The sequence below is a fragment of the Hippocampus comes genome, unplaced genomic scaffold (genome assembly GCF_001891065.2).
Source record: "Hippocampus comes isolate QL1 unplaced genomic scaffold, H_comes_QL1_v1.1 scaffold104, whole genome shotgun sequence".
Lineage (NCBI taxonomy): Eukaryota > Metazoa > Chordata > Actinopteri > Syngnathiformes > Syngnathidae > Hippocampus > Hippocampus comes.
In genome coordinates, this window is record NW_017806072.1 from 5,426,937 (window position 1) to 5,443,890 (window position 16,954).

Consider the following 16,954-nt stretch of genomic DNA (forward strand, 5'->3'; position numbering starts at 1 on the left):
AAAGACTCTTCATTCAAAAAGCTCTGAGAACATGGAAAAGCAGAAGAACAGCCGTAGCAGTGTTTTAGGAAACATGCTAACAGGCTGCCTACCAACAATACCACAACACACACGCCCCCTTAAGTGTCAGAAATAAGTCTATTTCTGTCCATCCAGATGTAATTTTCTCTCAGCTATTGAGTGTGACTGCTGAGAAAGATCCGGAAATGCCCCAAAAAACATTCAGGAGTCTTAATGCTAGTTAAAACATCATAACATAGTAATGTAAGTTCTCTCACTAACCACGTCATCATTCTTTTTGTCCTGAAGCTCACCTCTCACAACTATTGGTATTGTAGCAGCTCACATAGCAGTAGTTGGTTTTGGTGCAGCTGCCCTATTCCCCCTTTGACCGACTGTCAACCAGAGCAAAATGCAGTCCAATGCTTTTCCCCAAACTGCAGTGGGATGCTTCTGCTAATACAGTTACTGTTAATTGCTTGTCTCTCAGCATTCACACACTTTTGGAATCAGAGCTAACTGTATCTTATCCATGGCCACAAATGTACACGTACCTTCCCAAACAGTAAATATTAAGTATCAAGAGAAACTTTGATTACAAGTAACAAAACATTGCACCCTAAGGTACAATGACGTTTTTTCTTTCTTTCTGAGTGTGTAAGATGCAAGATCAGCGTGTGCATCAAGAAATAGTCCGTGGCATATGGAGCAAAAAGATGCAGCATTCATAACGTTGTGTCATAGAATCACATTCATTTGAGAACTTAACTCATTGATGTAACTCATGTTAAAGGTGCCAAAAGGTTTTTGCGAAATACTATACTGTGGGAGGCTGATCACGGACAAAGATGCAGACTTGTATTGCTTCACAGATGTACAAGGATCACAGCAGAATGACAGTCCAATTGAATTCCAGCGCTAACAGTGTATTAAGTGATCGGTGCACAGGGAGGCTCCCCCTCCTCCATGCCATAATATTATCGAGCGCATATCCAGTGTTGGAAAAAAAAGCACAAACAAAAAGATTACCGTACAGTAATAAGATGGATGAAAGAGCACAGCACCGTCAGCCAGGAGTGATTCCATTCTCCTTAAACAGCCAGATGACGCAATGCACGTATAAGAAAACAGTGACAATGGGGGGAAAAAAGCAGGCAACAGATGAAGGCTCAGGGTGAAAGAAGTGTCTCGGCGTGTGTGTGTGTGTGTGCGCGCGTGTGTGTGTGTGTGTGTGTGTGTGTGTGTGTGTGTGTGTGTGTGTGTGTGTGTGTGTGTGTGTGTGTGTTTGTTTGTGTGTGTGTGCGTCTTCAAGTCACCAACAACCACTGTTATCCAGTATTTCCAAGGCTAGTGGCAGCAGAGGTTGTCTATAACAAGAGTGACGTCAACCCCGTACACTTCCAGTAGCTCCACCAGGAAGCAGCGATCGCCCTGGGGATCCAGCCCCATGGCCCTCACATGCTCTGCCGTCAGGGTTGGATCAGCACTACCTGCAACCTCTGAAATGATCTGGAAGATGCGGTTATTAAGCTCCATGAAGAACCTAGAGGAGGAAAGGAGGTTCAAAGTTATAAAAATCCATCAAAGAGATATTGTGGCTGCCTGGGACTATGACTGATCTGGTGCACATTAATAAGTTTACGCACCCCTGTGCAAATGCCAAGGTTTTGTGATCTAAGAAAAAAACTGAGACCAACCTGGACAACTCAATTGAAAAGAAATCCTTTCATGAGGAGAGGTAAAAAATAAACAACTGTGATAATGTGGGTGCACTCTTGTATACATCCTCATACAAATGGGGATGCCACTGTGTTTAGAATTAACCAATGACACTCCAAGTCATGTTAAATGGGAGTCAGCTAAGCAAAGACACGTTAAATCATGGCAGATGTGTGCTGACTTCCATTTGACATAAGTGAATGTGATTTGTTCATTCTGAACACAGCCACATCCGATATTGCGAGAGGGGTGCACACTTGTGCAACCACATGATCTCAGTTGTAGTATGTTGTTGTTGTTGTTTTTTTTTTATCCTACCCTGATTGAGATGTATACGTTAGAGATCACACTAATGGTGGAAAAAAAAATTGTCATCTTTGTCTCTAATTTTATACTGTTGTGTTTATACTTTTTATGTGGACTGTATCTCTGAGTAAACTTATCAAGTACTCACACAATAAAAAGATCCTCCTCATTCGACGTACAGTCTCCATCCACCTCTTGAGAGTACAGCAACATTTGCCTAGAAAATTCATTTGGTTGTTAAAACCTGATACTTGCTCTGGATAGATCCAATTTACAGAGGCGGACATTTGTCAGTGTGTTAGTCCAGCAGTCAACTTTCGTCAGTATTTCAGGCCTGCCGAGTCAGCCAAATGGCGTCGAGAACATACTTACCGGTATCACGTCCCATGCGGGTGTCGCACATCTGACACCCAGCCAAATAAATAAAAAATAAAACAGTGCGGTATACCCAAAGCAAATGATGTGTCCCATATTGTTTTTTTTCCCCACTGATTACCAAGTTGAGTGTGTGTGTGTGATACTATTGTTTTTATTTACGTGAATTTTTTTCTATATTTGGCGTATGGGTGTGACGTGGAAATTATGTTCTCGACGCCGCTTGGCTGTCGCTGTCAGAGGGACAGATTGGGACCACGTGAGTTGGCCTGAAATACTAATGGAAACTGAGTGACGGACAGACGATACCCCCCCTCTGCCAATTCATAACTTAAATGAAACCACTAATCTTGAACACGGTCCATTCCAGAACATTGCCACCATAAAACATGTATTAATTGTTGCTATTAATCAACGTATTATGAAACATTGTATCATTCATTACTTTCATAGAAGGATAAAAAGAAATCAACCACTGTATAAACTGTGTACTCACGGTAAACCAGTGAATCTTAACTCATAGGTCGGAACTCAAAAGTGGGTACCTTACAGCTAGAAACAAATGACTTGCATTTGTATTCTTTTTTTTTTCCCCAGAGCAGTACAGAGGCGTACAAAATGCTCACATATAAAATGCAATGTTGGCTAACTATGAAGAAATGTTGCTCACTTGCGCTCCAGTCACCAGCTACTCTATCAACAAATACAATGAATGCAGCTTGGACTTCGGCGAGCGAATGTCATAGCAAGCAATATGTTTTGAAATGCCCTTTAAAATGTAAGTTACTATACATGTAACTTTCAGTAGGTAGGTGTGGGTACCAGGGTAACAACAGTTGAGAAACACTGTCCACAACTTTAATGAGGAACGTTAGGAAACTCAAACTGCCTTCCTCAAAAAATGCATCATGATTTTTAACATTTTCAAGTGTAAAAAAAACAAAAATGGAAGCGCCGAAGAACCAAATAAAAACGTGTACTCAACTTCAGCCATTTAATTCCCCCCCCAAAAAAAAAAATCCATGGTAATAACAAACAGCATTTATGTTTTTATGCTTTTTCAATTATTTGTTTTGTTTTTTTAATTTTCTAGTTTCAACTGTAATTAATAGTAGGAAGTATCCAAATAATGCATGCCCAACTGGCAGCGTGGAAAACATCAAAATCCTGTCAATGTGTCCCATACCTTATTAAAAAAAAAAAAAAAAAAAAAAAAAAAAATCCAATAAAAAGTCATTTACTCAGTTTCATGATTTCAGGATTTGGACTTGAAAAGATTAAATTCTAGAATATTGATTTGACAATGGTCAATGCATTTTTAATCATTTCAATGTATCAAGTAATGCATAATTGAATCAAAATTGACACGATCCGTATCACTTTACATGCGGTGTTGTTTCAGCATTATATTACACAGTGTTGCATACCTCTGTTCGCTCAGTTTCCTGTACCTCTCCTTATCTGCAGCATTCAGCCGCAGCAGAGGCAGCAAATGGCTCCTGTGTGTTTTCACATTTTGGTTGTCAATGTACAGATCATGCAGCTCTTTCTTCTCTTCAAAAATCTTCTCTGTTGTGCCTAAAAACACACACAGACATGTTTAAAGACTTGTTACACATTTAATTTCCTTAGATTCCATGCATGCTTCAGTGCATTTATTATCAAGGTGCACTCACAGGCCACATATGACATCTCTGTTTCCAGTGCAGGGATGTCAGCTACGTTGATGTAGAAGAAAGGACGTAATTCAGGCACAGACATTCCAATTCCAGGCAAAGAGACATTGGCCAGACTGCAACAGCAGTAAACTGAGACAGGAAGATAAGATAACAACAATTGTATCACACTTTCTTTGCAAAACGTGGATATTTGCAACATCCAAATTGGGGATTCCAGGACCTGCCTGTCACCATTTATCATGCCTTATCTGATCAGGTGCTCATAAGCAATGTGACACCGGTTGACCAATGCCAAAGCAAGACATAACTCCATGTTTCAGGTTCTCACCTCGATAGCAGACAACGCCGACTGGTGGTGGGGAGAAGATGAGGAGGCGCTTCCGAAGCAGTGCAAACTTCCACAGCACCATTATCTGCTCCCCAAAAAACTGGACAAACTGAGACATGCAGCCAGCTGGGTGAGTGATCTGCAAAAAAACAAAAAAGGTTTCAGGATGATGCTGACAATTAACACAGCAGAGAGTGACACTATTTGATGCAGTCAATCATACCTTCATTTCCGGATGCATACAGCGGTTGATGGTGGTCACACTCCAGGTAGGGCAAACAGTGACCAGTCCGTTTCCTGTCGGTGGAAGGATGGCCTTCTTGTCCTCATAGAAGGCCTCCAGTGGAGAATAGTGGCCTGGATTCTTTAACTGGAGTCTAATCAAGTGATAGCACATAAGACGATAAAACCAACAGTATCTGTTCAGCTTGATATGAATGCACAGAAACAAGGCCAGTTTTATCATACCCTATGTAGTGCTCTGAATTTACCTATGAAAATCAAACTCATTTTAACTCCTTCAGGGACAGCGGTGACTACAGTGGACATCTTATCATGTCGGGTTACAGGGTACATGAATACAATACAATACAATACATCCTGATTTATGAAAGGGTTAAATGGGGGTCAGCACAAACCTGCCAGGATTTAAATACCCTTTGGTTACAACAGGGGTGTCAAACTCATTTCACATTGTGGGCCACATACGGACTCGGTAGATGTCAAGTGGGCCGAACCATTAACATTATACCATACTGTGCTATGAATCACCAAAATATCATCTCTTTCCTTTGTTTTGGTCTCAAGAAACATTGATTGGCGCTTTCATATCATTTGCTGCGTCGGGTCTATCTCGGTGACACACTGAGACTGCTGTTTTCTTCCCCAATCAAAACAATGTTGTCTTCTATTGTGATCAAAACAGTGTGCCCTCCTAGCGGATAATCCACGAATTGCATTTTATTTAAAATATTCATTCTGTGTCTTTAATGCATTTTTTTTTCACTTTTAAATGATCCCGCGGGCCGGATTGAACCTCCTTGGGGGCCGGTTCCGGCCCGCGGGCCGTATGTTTGACACCACTGGGTTACAACATCAAATAAGAAGGTTTTCTTGGAGCGGAAGTAACATGACAAACATGTTTCTGAGATTTTTGTTCTGGTTCACTGAAACCAAGGTATGAACTTTTTGGCCTAAAGCAATTTTGGGTCCAAAGCCAACAGTGCTCATCACTAAAAGAACACCAGGCACAGAAAGAACCCTGGTGGTGGCAGCAAGGTGAAAGAATTATGAAAATAGCAGGCATTGTTAGCACAAAACCGTTATGATGATAAAAAACAGGCACTTGAATAGGTGTGTGCAGACTTTTTTTTTTATATTCACCACTTCAAAACAACATTTTTCAAAAATTATAGCTAATTCATACCTTTATGACAGTCTCTACAAAAATAAATGGCAGCTCTTGCATGAGCTTTTCTCAGTCAAAATTTCATTTCTGCACAGACAAATCTTGCTGTTGTAAAGAAATAATATTGGAAAAGATGAATAATAGTATGCGCCACACACGTTTTGCAGTAAAACAACTCACTCAAATGTGCCTTGCCCCTTTAATATTAGGTTTGCCCTCCTAAATTGAGGAATATTTCATAAACCGTAATACCTGTACCTACAACGTTAGATTAAAACCATTGTTTGTACATATGTGGATGAAATACTTTTGGATTCATGTGCTTGTATGTAAATGCAGTCTTTGATAAATGCTTTATTGCCATTATTTTCGGGTGGTTTATTAGGGTGTTTCCCAGACCATGTTTGTTGGGTTTGTACTCATCTAGTACACTATAAATAATGTCATTGAATTTGCCAAAAATAGAAGTGCAACAAGAAGTAGAATAACAGACAACTAATCGATTATCAGTTTAATCGACAACTGTTTCAATAATCGATGAATCGTTTAGAACCATTGTTTAACTTTTGTGTCCAAATCCTTGAAATTTAAGTCTTTCAACAAAAAATACCTCCGGATTTCTGTCGTCCTCCATGAAAGCAGATTGATTATCTGTGTGTTTAGCAAAACTAAGTCACTTGTAAACATCTGCTTCTATTTTGTACACGAATAATCAACATTGTGGTCTTTTTTTCTGACATGTAATTGACCAAAGGAGGAAATGAATCATAATGAATTTATGTGAATTTTCTGCTCCGTCAATTTGAAATAACATACTGTTTTTGAATAAAGGGGTGTAAATAATTTTTGTTTCTTTCTTTCTTTGATTTGATTTATTGAGAAAGAAATAAGTTGTAGCCCTTCATGACACGCTCCTGAACTTTGGCCTCAATTGATACTTCCCTTCAACTGTGACTGAGTCATGTTTTGTCCCGGTACATGTTTGATTTGATTTTTAATGTTTTGTGTGTGCGATAAAGCACTAACTGAGTTCCAGATTCCATGCTGAGACATCATGCAAAAACAACACATGAACATTGCAACTTAACTGGGACTTCTCTTGAAATAAGACACAAGTTTATTTTGACGAAGGTGATGTGACTGCCTCGGAAGTGAATGAATTGAACACACACTGTGTCTTACCTGACTTGGTTTTCCAGGAAGTGCATGTAGCGGTATAGCAGTGTGTAGGAAGGAGACAAAATTCCCACAGACTTCATCCTGGCTCCTCGCTCCAGCTCATTGTCTACAGGCATGTTAGCGAAACAGGCCAGCCCGAAGTAAGAGCCTTTGCGGAAATATCTACCGGGGGGGTCAGACACGGCTCAGGAGTGAGCACGGAAACACGAGTGCAATGATAACGCTTAATGGAAGAGAGGGGGTGGGGGGTAATACATACATAAAGTCATTGGTAATCCTATGGGAACCACTGGCCATGGCTTTGAATTCAACTCCATCCAGATTGATGTCATGTGGTAGGCACCACTCGACCATGTTTCCTGTCAAGGACATACACGCAGTTACACATGTCATCATGTGCACTGCCAGTGCGATACTTTCATCATGAACACTTCCTCTTATTCAATCAGTTCTAGTAGTAGGAAGAGGTCAGGCCTGGCGGGAAAGCAATGACTCAGCGACTGAAATTGACTCCATGTAAAGCTGGACGATGGGAAGTGACAACACATTCCGAACAAAACAAAACAGAACAAGCTCGCTATCTCACGAGACTCGCATCTTATTAAGTGGATGGCTATATTACTGAGAGATGCCGAATGGGTATTGTTACCATATCGTTTGAAAAAAACAACATAATACATCAGCATATTGACGTATTGTCCCACTGAAACTGCTCATCCATGTTCCCTCACCCAGACTTGATGCATGCATCCATGTGTGCGTTTCATCCTATATTAAGGGTGTCCAAACTTTTCCTTACGAAGGACGCATGCAAATCAAAAGATGAAAAAGGCCACTTTAATGTTCGTCACCTGTACTTTTTAAACATGCTAAAATCAATCCATCATAGTAAGTTAAGCTAGACTGATACCGATTATTAGCAGGCAAGAAGGCAGAAAACTGATATATATTTTCAGTTAACGGGAAAATATTGGGCTTTTTTTTTTTTTTATACAAACTCCAACTCACCCTTGGAAGATGCAAAATAATTACGGTGTGCGTTATTTTTCCATAATATGCACTTAAACAGTGAATTTTGAGAATGATTGGTCATAGTTTTTTTTTTCCATTAACCAACATTAAGCTTTTTTACATTGTTTTAGACTGTCCCTTCCAGTGACTTAAAACAATAAATGCAAGTTTTTAGAGATCAAAACCTGATGAACACTTGGACCTACTATGTTACTGTAATGTGTGTCATTATAGTGGTACTTGGAGAGCAAAATCTTTTTGAAGGTGGTGGTGGGGTGGTGTAGAAAGATCGACAGCCACTGTATTTGAGAATTAGAATGCTATATCTTGCTCACCTGACCGCGTATTGAAGGTGACCACAAACACAGCCACGATGTGGTCTTTCTCTTCCCACTGATCCTTCACTGTCAGATCCGGGATGGGAGGTATCGGCTGAGCCCGCGTGTAGCTGGGAAGCTTTTCCCAGCCGATCGGGCTTCTCTCTTGGTCGTCAACAACAGCTGTCGGGCGGCAGGTGACGGTGGAATTGTCGTTCCTCCTGCCAATGTCTGTCACCTTGAGGCAGACTGGTGCCAAAGTTTTTTTGCCCGACGTCGCATCCGTTTCCTTGGGCACCGCAGGTGGTGACTGAGCCGCCTGGTTTGGGTCGGACGACGGTGGGATCTCCTCCCAGTCTAGTAGCGGGGCTCTGTCTGACTGCTCCACCATGGTGCCTCTGCCGTCCAGGGCTGGCAGGCCGGGGGGGGGAAATATTCACGAATTCGACGTCCACGAGAATCGACAAGGCTAAAACTGCGTCATGGTTTCCTCCGGTTTGCAGTGTTGTTTTTCGTCATTTGTGATCTTTTCACATCGGTGATGGGGCGGAAGATCCTCCTCCTCACTTTCTCTCTCGCTCTGTTTTGATGACGCAACTACTTCCGCTCACGTGACCATATTACTGGCTTCGTTTTGACATATCGTGACCTAATTTGGTTTGTATTTTATCCGAAATCCGCTCGCATTCTTTTTGAGGATATCGGCTTCATCGCTCCTATTCGGCGCTGTTTCACTTTTGACTTTAAATATGTAATTATTGGATTTTAAAATGTAGCGCATCATTCAAGCATGTTCAACACTTAAGTTAAGTAGCCTGCATAATTTGTAGTAAACAAACAAAAAAGTAAATGTTATAAGATTTGCCAACACGAGTTGTAGTGTACTAGTGACGTGGCTAATTAAACATTAACCCGGTGACATCGTTTATTTAAACAGGAAGTCATTTACATATGAAGCGGGAACGGTTCAAACTTGGTGGTGGCGGCGGTGAGGAAGGTGGGTCGCTTGTGTGTATACGCGATAAATGTACAGCAACGTTGAACTGTAACACGATTTTTTTATGAACCCATGAGGCAGCAGCTTCTTAACTGTCGGATTCGAAGGGAAAGGGAAAGTTTGCCCTTCGGCCTAATTAGACTATTTCCGCTATCAACTAGCCCAGAGCGTCCCAATAACAGTAATGTTCAAATGCTGATATGCGAGTTGTGTTTGTAGGAAAGTTTTTTGCAACATATACCCATCCAAATAACTATTCTCATAATTTGTGTAGTTTGTTGACAGAGAACAAGTGAATGAAGTGTCTTCTTGTGAAAGTTTTTGTTGTGGGATTTCTCTTAGGAGGCTGTGAAACCATACACAGGTATCTATAAAAACCTCGTATAATGACTACATATAGTCCTTCATAACAAATTGATGGATGACGAGTTTTAAAATCGTCAAATAAAAAAAGTCAAATAAAATACCGTAGTTTAAACTATCATAAACGTTACTCTTAAAAATTATGACCATATTTCAACGTTATTGGAATGGAAGACGTTTTGCAAATTTGACACAGATTTTTGCAAGAAACATAATGTAGACGGATATGATTTGCTGAGGTTGGCCACATAAAATGATGTAATGATGTGGCCAACTGGATCTGCCCCTAGGTCTTAGGTGTTTGACAGCTGTGTTGTAAATGAAGGCAACAAAATGGCGAATTTGTTCGATGAGATCTCCCAGCGGCTGGATTTCTCCAACTGTGGAAAGGAAGGCAGTGACGATGGCAGCCATAGCAGCAGCAGCTGCAGCAGCGACAACAACTCTGATGACTGCACATCCAGGATGCAAAGTCCCAGCAGCCCTGCGTGCAGGACACCCAGGGTGCAGCGCCACCGCAGTCGAAACAACACATTATCTTCACCTTTGAGCTGCACCAGCCCCATTTCTTTTGCCTCCTGGAATAAGCTGAGGCTTTGTGATTCCCCCAGCACGCCAAAGGTAGGGGGAGTCACTCTGGTCCCTGTTTTGGTACTCAAAATAAACCTGTAAAGTCAACCCTTTTCTGTTACCCCACCTCCTTTAGAGTCTGTTGTCCAAGTCGTCGCAGCCTTTTTCCACCACTAAAATAAATCGACAGCCAAGGACCCTGCGCTTCACTTCGGCTGTTGCAAGCCTCATCCAGGCACCTTCAGTCAATGTGAACCCTTTCACCCCCAATTCGGAGCGCAGGTTCAGTGAGCAGCAGCAGTGGAAAAGCAGCCGCAGGAGTGATACTGATGCGGATTATGGGCACAGGTAATCCACTACCTGACGGTTAAAATAATTTGTCATGTTACTTTGGGTCCCTCAAAGTAAGAGACATAAATCCAAACTGCTGCAATTTCTACACTGTTCAACTTTTTGGGATGTAAATAGCAACAATTTGAAGTTGAAAGTCTGGAGATAAGGCATAGTGACGTTCGTTTCATTTTAAATCTATTTTGGTGGTGTTTAGAGCCAAAAAGAGGAATGGTGTGGCTGTTCCAATATTTATGGACCTGACTGTACCTGTTGAATCAAACCTGTGGACCATCAGTCATAGGCAACCTTCTTAATCACTCACTTTTTGCCTCTGTGTCACATGATATGACATGTGCCAGGTTACTCCCTCAGCGAAAATGGTGTTTTGCAACCTCTCTGGTTGAACACAATCCGTTGTGGGACACCAGACCAAGGTGTTGAAATTTAGAATTAAAAAAAAAAAAATTGTAATCATTTTCATCTGTTGCCATCAACCTTTACTAACTATCCCAGGAATCTTAGCGTTCATAATGATCATACTATTGTCAGAATAAATTAACCACTATCTATTCAATAAAGATGTAAAAACAATAAACAGCTTAAATTTACAAATGACAAATGGATGTTGCGTGAGTAGTTTTTATTGCAAATATTCCTCATGCAACTAAATATGTCGGTCCTCATTGTCACATGCTGCAATTGGCTCGAAACCAGTCTAGGCTAAAGCCTGAATCTTGCCCGTAAATCAGCTGGCGTAGGCTTTATTTAGAGCTGCAACAGTTAATCGATGAATTGACAACTTATTGACAAGCAAATTATTCAAGTGTTGACCATCAATGAATAGTTTGAATGCCCCTTTTTTTATTTTATTTTATTATTTTTTTTTTTTATTATTATTTTTTTTTAAATTGTCCAAATGCAGTTCGGCTTCTCAGCAGTAAATGTTATCCAATTTCAGGAGTCCTGCACGGACGGAACAGGCCTGATTACCGGTATCTTTAGAATAAAACATTTGCTTGTACTTTGGAAAACAATGATCAACATTTTTGCCTATTTATGTTACGGACCAAACTAGTAATGGAATCATAATTGTTAATTTGAATTATTCCATGTTTTTGAATAAAGGCAGAGAAATTAAAATGGGATTTTTTTAAAACCGATTAGTCAACAGATAAATCAATTATAAAAATAATAATTAGTTGCAAAGCAATATTATTATTCAACAGTCAATTCATCTCTTCAAATCCCTTGTTGAAACGGACCCTTCAATTAGGTGTGTTGTCCAAAAAAAAAAAAAATAGGAAAGGCAAAGATGATCCTTTGATGCTGGCTAAAATAAGATCGCATAGTACACATGGCAGTGATGTGAACTCAGGTTTGTGCCACTTTAGAGCCCCGCCCCCTAAACAAACAAAGAAAATGGAATTTGAAATTCTACCACCTTTGGAGCGTTTGACTTGAGACGTTCCTTCATTTTAGCTTTGGTGGAGGGCTTCATGCATGAAAATTAGTTAAGTGCTTTTGGCTTAATCCTAAATGACCATAGAATTGTTCCGTTTTGTCTTTCAGGTTGAAACACAGCCTGACATCATCAGAAGAGGATGACGAAGCCTTCCTTCCGCCAAAGGTACAACTATTTTTATCACTGACCGCACCTCCCTAACAGAAGCTGCGTCATCCTTGGCTGCCTCCTCCATTCTTTTGCTTTTTCAAACTGACAAGAATGCCAATTCATCTTCCGGGATTCCTTGACAATCTCTGACGGAACCAAAGCTGTCAGAATGCGCGCACAGGATGGAGCACTATATATGGTGGCACAAATGACAAGTCCCCTCCTGGTTACTACCAAACTGCAGATTCAGCATTGTGACGCAAGTTCTGTATTTAGAGATGCTTTGGCCCTCTGCGTGCGTGCCTGTGTGTGCAGAGGCAAGCTGTCCAAGCCCTCATGTTGTCGCGCTACGAGAGTGAGTTCCTGGAGCTGGAGCGTATTGGCGTGGGCGAGTTTGGAACCGTTTACAAGTGTGTGAAGAGGCTGGATGGTTGCCTGTATGCCATCAAACGGTCCCGACGGCCCCTCGCAGGCTCTGCGAACGAGTGAGTTGGCAGTACGACACTGCCAAGCTTTTACTTGGCTCCTGAATTCACGATACATTTGATTTCCTTAAATGATGACTTTTTCTCTTGGCACTGTGCCCCAAATAATCGACTACCTCTCACTGTTAATAGACACCTCCTTTTTCCGCTTACTTTATGTTAAATATTGGGTGGTGCCACTAGGGGAGTGACAGTGATTACTGTCATTCCGATCATGTCTGTTGCACTGTATGTCACAGTGAGACCTCCTTAACACAACATCCTGATGCACATTTGTCAGCAGATTAAATGAAACATGAAAGATTAGATTGAGCACTCTCACAGTATCGTGTCAGTTTTATTTCTATGCATCTGGATTAGACTTAACCTCTACAATATGCTGTACTGTACATTGTAGCGTTCACTCAAATGGTTCGCGGATGTTTAAGCTTTGGCGAGGGTCTACTCTTGTTACATTTGCTGGGATGACAGTACATATTGAATGAGCAGTAAAATGCATAAAAGTGAATATCCTTTTAGGCAGCTGGCTCTGAAGGAAGTGTATGCACATGCAGTTCTTGGCCACCATCCCCATGTGGTCCGCTATTATTCTGCCTGGGCCGAGGAAGACCACATGATTATTCAGAATGAATACTGTAATGGTAAGTTGTTGTTTAGTTTTTTTTCCCCCCTTGATTTTAAATTTAATATCTGCATTTGTGATTTTGCGAACGTCACCGCATGTGCGTGAGCTAGGTGGAAGTCTCAGTGATGTCATCAGGACAAAGGAGATGCAAGGGGAGATATTTTCTAGAGCCGAGTTGAAAGATTTGCTTTTGCAAGTGTCCATGGGTCTGAAGTACATCCACAGTTTAGGACTTGTGCACTTGGATATCAAACCAAGTAAGTCTGCTTTTTCTTTTGCCTTTCGCGAGGCATAAATTTCGCCTCACAAAACTGACTTTGGTACTGATCCAAACGAATGCACTTGCACTGAACAGTTTTACTCTAAATTTCCTTTTGTATCTTCAGGTAATATATTTATCTGTCAACGTACTGTCTCGAGCACGGCAGGTGTGGGCGAGAGTGAGGAAGAGGAGGACGAAGGAAGTCACCCAGCAGGGGTTGTGTACAAAATTGGTATGAATGATGATGGATAAATGACTAAATGGTGTGTTTCCACCACAGGAATTAAGAATTGTTGTCGGTCCAATGAGTGTTTGTACCACAGGAACTATGTCTAAATTATTATTAATATAATTTATCAGGGCCAGAAGAACACTTAGGAAGGGCAGTTTTACTTTGAAGAGGTCCAGCAACCTTTGGGGTTGGAGTCTCTTTGGAACTTATTAGTTCCAAGAACTACATGTACCAAGAAGTAACATTTCTGAAACTGTTAGGCTAAGTGTGGCTTAAATATGTTTTACATCCTTGTTTCCCCCTACAGGAGATCTGGGGCATGTGACATCAACCAATAATCCTCAAGTTGAGGAAGGGGACAGCCGCTTTTTAGCCAAGGAGGTTCTTCATGAGGTAAAATGTAGGCCACAAAAACAAAGTGAAGCCGCGTTGTAGAGTGTTTGTGTTTTTCATGGATAGCTCTCATTCATGTACCAGGACTACACCCATCTTCCCATGGCAGACATCTTTGCTTTGGGCCTTACCGTGCTGCTGGCAGCGGGGGCCCCACCAATGCCCCAAAATGGAGATGAGTGGCATCGGCTCAGAGAGGGCAACCTTCCCATGCTTCCAAGGGAGCTCTCTGCTCCCTTCAGAGGGCTGCTTCAGGTATCCCTTGCTCTGTCAAGCTTGCTTGGGATTGTCATGGAAAGTGCAGGGTAGCCTGTACTACCAGAGACAAATTCCTTGTGTGTTCTACATACTTGGCTAATAAAAATGATTCTGATTCTGAAAATAGCTGGATTGCTCAGACAAGACGTGACAGTTTTGTTTGCATCTTTCTTTTAGTTGTTGTTGGATCCAGACCCCACCAAACGGCCCTCAGCCAGAGAGCTTTGCAAGCACAGCGTCTTAAGGCAGGAGAGGACTGGAAGACTGGCGGCTCAGCTACGCCGAGAGCTAAACGTAGAAAAGTTCAGGACAGCCATGCTTGAAAAGTAAGAAAGAAACATAAATTACCATTAAGTTTCATTTACACTGCAGGTCCAATTTTCGACTTAGAAATGAATCCCCATATTTTATTTATTTATTGTCTATTTCCATATACATTTCAAGTGACAGCTTTATTTCAATAGTCATACTTTTTGTGAAACGTTTGTTTGGGGCTGTGCGTGAAATTTTTATGTACATTGGGTTCCTGGGCTGAAGGGTTTGGTAAATCATCAACTCGGTAATCATGTGAGGTCAGATTGTTGAAGTGCACTATTTAATATGACCAATAGGTGTCACTTTTATCATGCATGACTTTTGCCTAGAAGTTATACAGTAGTGAAGCAGTACGCATTATTTCGATTGCTTTTTTTATATTGTCAACCTGGAGGTAGGTATTCTTTCACGGATGTCACCATTGAAAGCCTTGTAAGCGTCCGCATTATTTAAACTACTATCACATTTAAACATTAAAATCATGTCAGGTTAATCTTTAATGGAATGACCCAAATGAAACAAACCAAAACATATAGCTAGCTGTGACGTCAGCTTGCCTGAATCTGAGCTGAGCTTGTTGTTTATGGACTCAGCATGATGTGTTCTCTGTGGGAACCCTTACAATCGCTGTGTTACATGGCTTAATCACCTCTTAAAACCATCAATAAGGCATAAAACTGTTCCTTGTATTTTTGGAACAGTTCAGAATTAATGCATACCTAATAAGACAAAACCATTTGAATAAAATACATCATACTCATCAGAGACAGACTTTTTATGACTTAATGTAAGCAGATTGCTGTGTTTTGCAAGTCAAACTTGGCTTATTCTGACCAAGCAATCAGATGATGGGGAAAATTCTGACGTTGTTGGGGGCCAGCAAGCAGGCTCTGTAAGAAAATACTAATTTAATTTTAATCACAAAATACTAATTTGCGGGTTGAGTTCTCAACTGAAATCTGGGGAAGCAAATGGTGTGCACCTTTGCTGAAAACTGCAATGACTGCAATTCAATCTGACACCGATATTGTCATCCATTTTCTTTAGTGCTAGCCAGCCTTGACACAAGCTTACTATTTCCATAAAAGGAACTCTCGTTTTTGCTTACTCAACTTTTCAGTAGGGAGCAACTGTATACATTTGAATTGAATGGCCACAAATTAGCAGATACTTTTTTTTTTTTTTTTTTTTTTTTTAATCGATCCTCTTTGAGCACCTGCACTCCAAAGGTCTCTGCACACATCCCTACAGTGCAGCCAAGAGAAATGCTATGAAATGGAAGGAATGGAAAATATTTAATACAATTCCATGGAACAATTTTAAAAATTTGGCTTGTACATGTACAAAGGTCAGTGCTTCTGATGGTGTTTGTGCGAACAGAGAAGGCCTTGCTGACCCTTTTGTGCCACCACTGTAAAAGGTGTTAAAGAACAGTCTTGTTGTTGTTTTTGCACAGGGAGCTCCAAGAGGCACGCCAGGCTGCTCTGTCCCCGAAGAGCCCACTGCCTGGCTTGAAATTTCCTGGAAAGACAGGGTCACTGCCAAGGTCTGGGAGGAGGGTTGTGGGTAGAAAGACTGCACGGTCCATGAGCTTTGGTTGTCCAGGGTATGAAGTGTGATGGGAGGAAGCCTGATCCACAAGCTCATCCCGTTGTGTGCATACAACCGTTTTGCTGGTTCTGTAAATGATTGCAGTCAGTGGCAAGCACTATGCCAGAGTTCCTTGCTATTTTTGTTTTTAAACTGTGAATAAAAATTTTAAGGGTTTTATCCTTTTTTTTTTTTTTTGCCTTGATTCATTTCTGTTTCATTTTCTGTATTGAGACAAATGTGTGTCATAATTTGGAATAGGAATAAGCAGTACATTAAAGCGAGTCAAAGATACCGAGGGGAATTTCCATAGAGTTGTTCGTGTGATTGTTCTGTCACCACACTGGCTTAAGTTGAAAACGCCAACAAGGCAACAGTAATACTGTGGTTAGGCTTTCCTTCCGGTTTAAAATATTTCATGTCCATTTTATTAAGCAATCTGCTATCCAGTTTTGATTAAAACTCATTCACTCCCAAAGACGTTTTTATGTATTTCAGACTTGGTTTAGAATTGGCTGGTACTGAATGAGTTAAGCGCACATACAAAAATTAACGGCGACTTTATTCCATGTGATTTTCTTTGGGGGGGGGGGGGCA

At 41.0% G+C, this 16,954-nt stretch overlaps 2 protein-coding genes across 3 annotated transcripts; one reads left to right on the top strand and one right to left on the bottom strand.

Annotated features, from left to right (window-relative positions):
* Positions 1 to 1,251: 1,251 nt before the first annotated feature.
* dennd11 (DENN domain containing 11) lies at positions 1,252 to 8,898 on the bottom strand. The gene is made up of 9 exons (XM_019894171.1): positions 8,341 to 8,898; positions 7,254 to 7,353; positions 6,998 to 7,156; positions 4,631 to 4,784; positions 4,408 to 4,546; positions 4,077 to 4,208; positions 3,828 to 3,978; positions 2,174 to 2,242; positions 1,252 to 1,543 (listed from the first exon to the last, which is right to left on the bottom strand). The coding sequence occupies exons 1-9, from the start codon at positions 8,711 to 8,713 to the stop codon at positions 1,348 to 1,350; spliced, it is 1,473 nt and encodes a 490-aa protein (XP_019749730.1). The 5' UTR covers positions 8,714 to 8,898; the 3' UTR covers positions 1,252 to 1,347.
* A 2-nt stretch (positions 8,899 to 8,900) lies between these two features.
* wee2 (WEE2 oocyte meiosis inhibiting kinase) lies at positions 8,901 to 16,537 on the top strand. 2 transcript variants are annotated; one of them, XM_019894170.1, is made up of 12 exons: positions 8,901 to 8,979; positions 9,973 to 10,303; positions 10,389 to 10,600; positions 12,155 to 12,212; positions 12,513 to 12,682; positions 13,202 to 13,323; positions 13,418 to 13,564; positions 13,694 to 13,801; positions 14,109 to 14,194; positions 14,279 to 14,449; positions 14,630 to 14,778; positions 16,224 to 16,537. In XM_019894170.1, the coding sequence occupies exons 2-12, from the start codon at positions 10,016 to 10,018 to the stop codon at positions 16,384 to 16,386; spliced, it is 1,674 nt and encodes a 557-aa protein (XP_019749729.1). In that variant the 5' UTR covers positions 8,901 to 8,979; positions 9,973 to 10,015; the 3' UTR covers positions 16,387 to 16,537. The 2 variants fall into 2 exon arrangements, with proteins under 2 accessions (XP_019749729.1, XP_019749728.1); XM_019894169.1 differs by lacking the exon at positions 8,901 to 8,979 and adding an exon at positions 9,015 to 9,319.
* Positions 16,538 to 16,954: the final 417 nt, after the last annotated feature.

Excerpts from the sequence above, each read along its gene's own strand:
- dennd11 (XM_019894171.1), bottom strand. The coding sequence starts at position 8,713 with ATGGTGGAGCAGTCAGACAGAGCCCCGCTACTAGACTGGGAGGAGATC. Across the intron at positions 4,547-4,630 it reads GTATGCATCCGGAAATGAAG|ATCACTCACCCAGCTGGCTG; the intron begins GTATGATTGACT and ends GTTTTTTTGCAG. Across the intron at positions 4,209-4,407 it reads CGGCGTTGTCTGCTATCGAG|TTTACTGCTGTTGCAGTCTG; the intron begins GTGAGAACCTGA and ends TTCCTGTCTCAG.
- wee2 (XM_019894170.1), top strand. The coding sequence starts at position 10,016 with ATGGCGAATTTGTTCGATGAGATCTCCCAGCGGCTGGATTTCTCCAAC. Across the intron at positions 13,802-14,108 it reads AGGGGTTGTGTACAAAATTG|GAGATCTGGGGCATGTGACA; the intron begins GTATGAATGATG and ends TTCCCCCTACAG. Across the intron at positions 14,450-14,629 it reads CCTTCAGAGGGCTGCTTCAG|TTGTTGTTGGATCCAGACCC; the intron begins GTATCCCTTGCT and ends TCTTTCTTTTAG.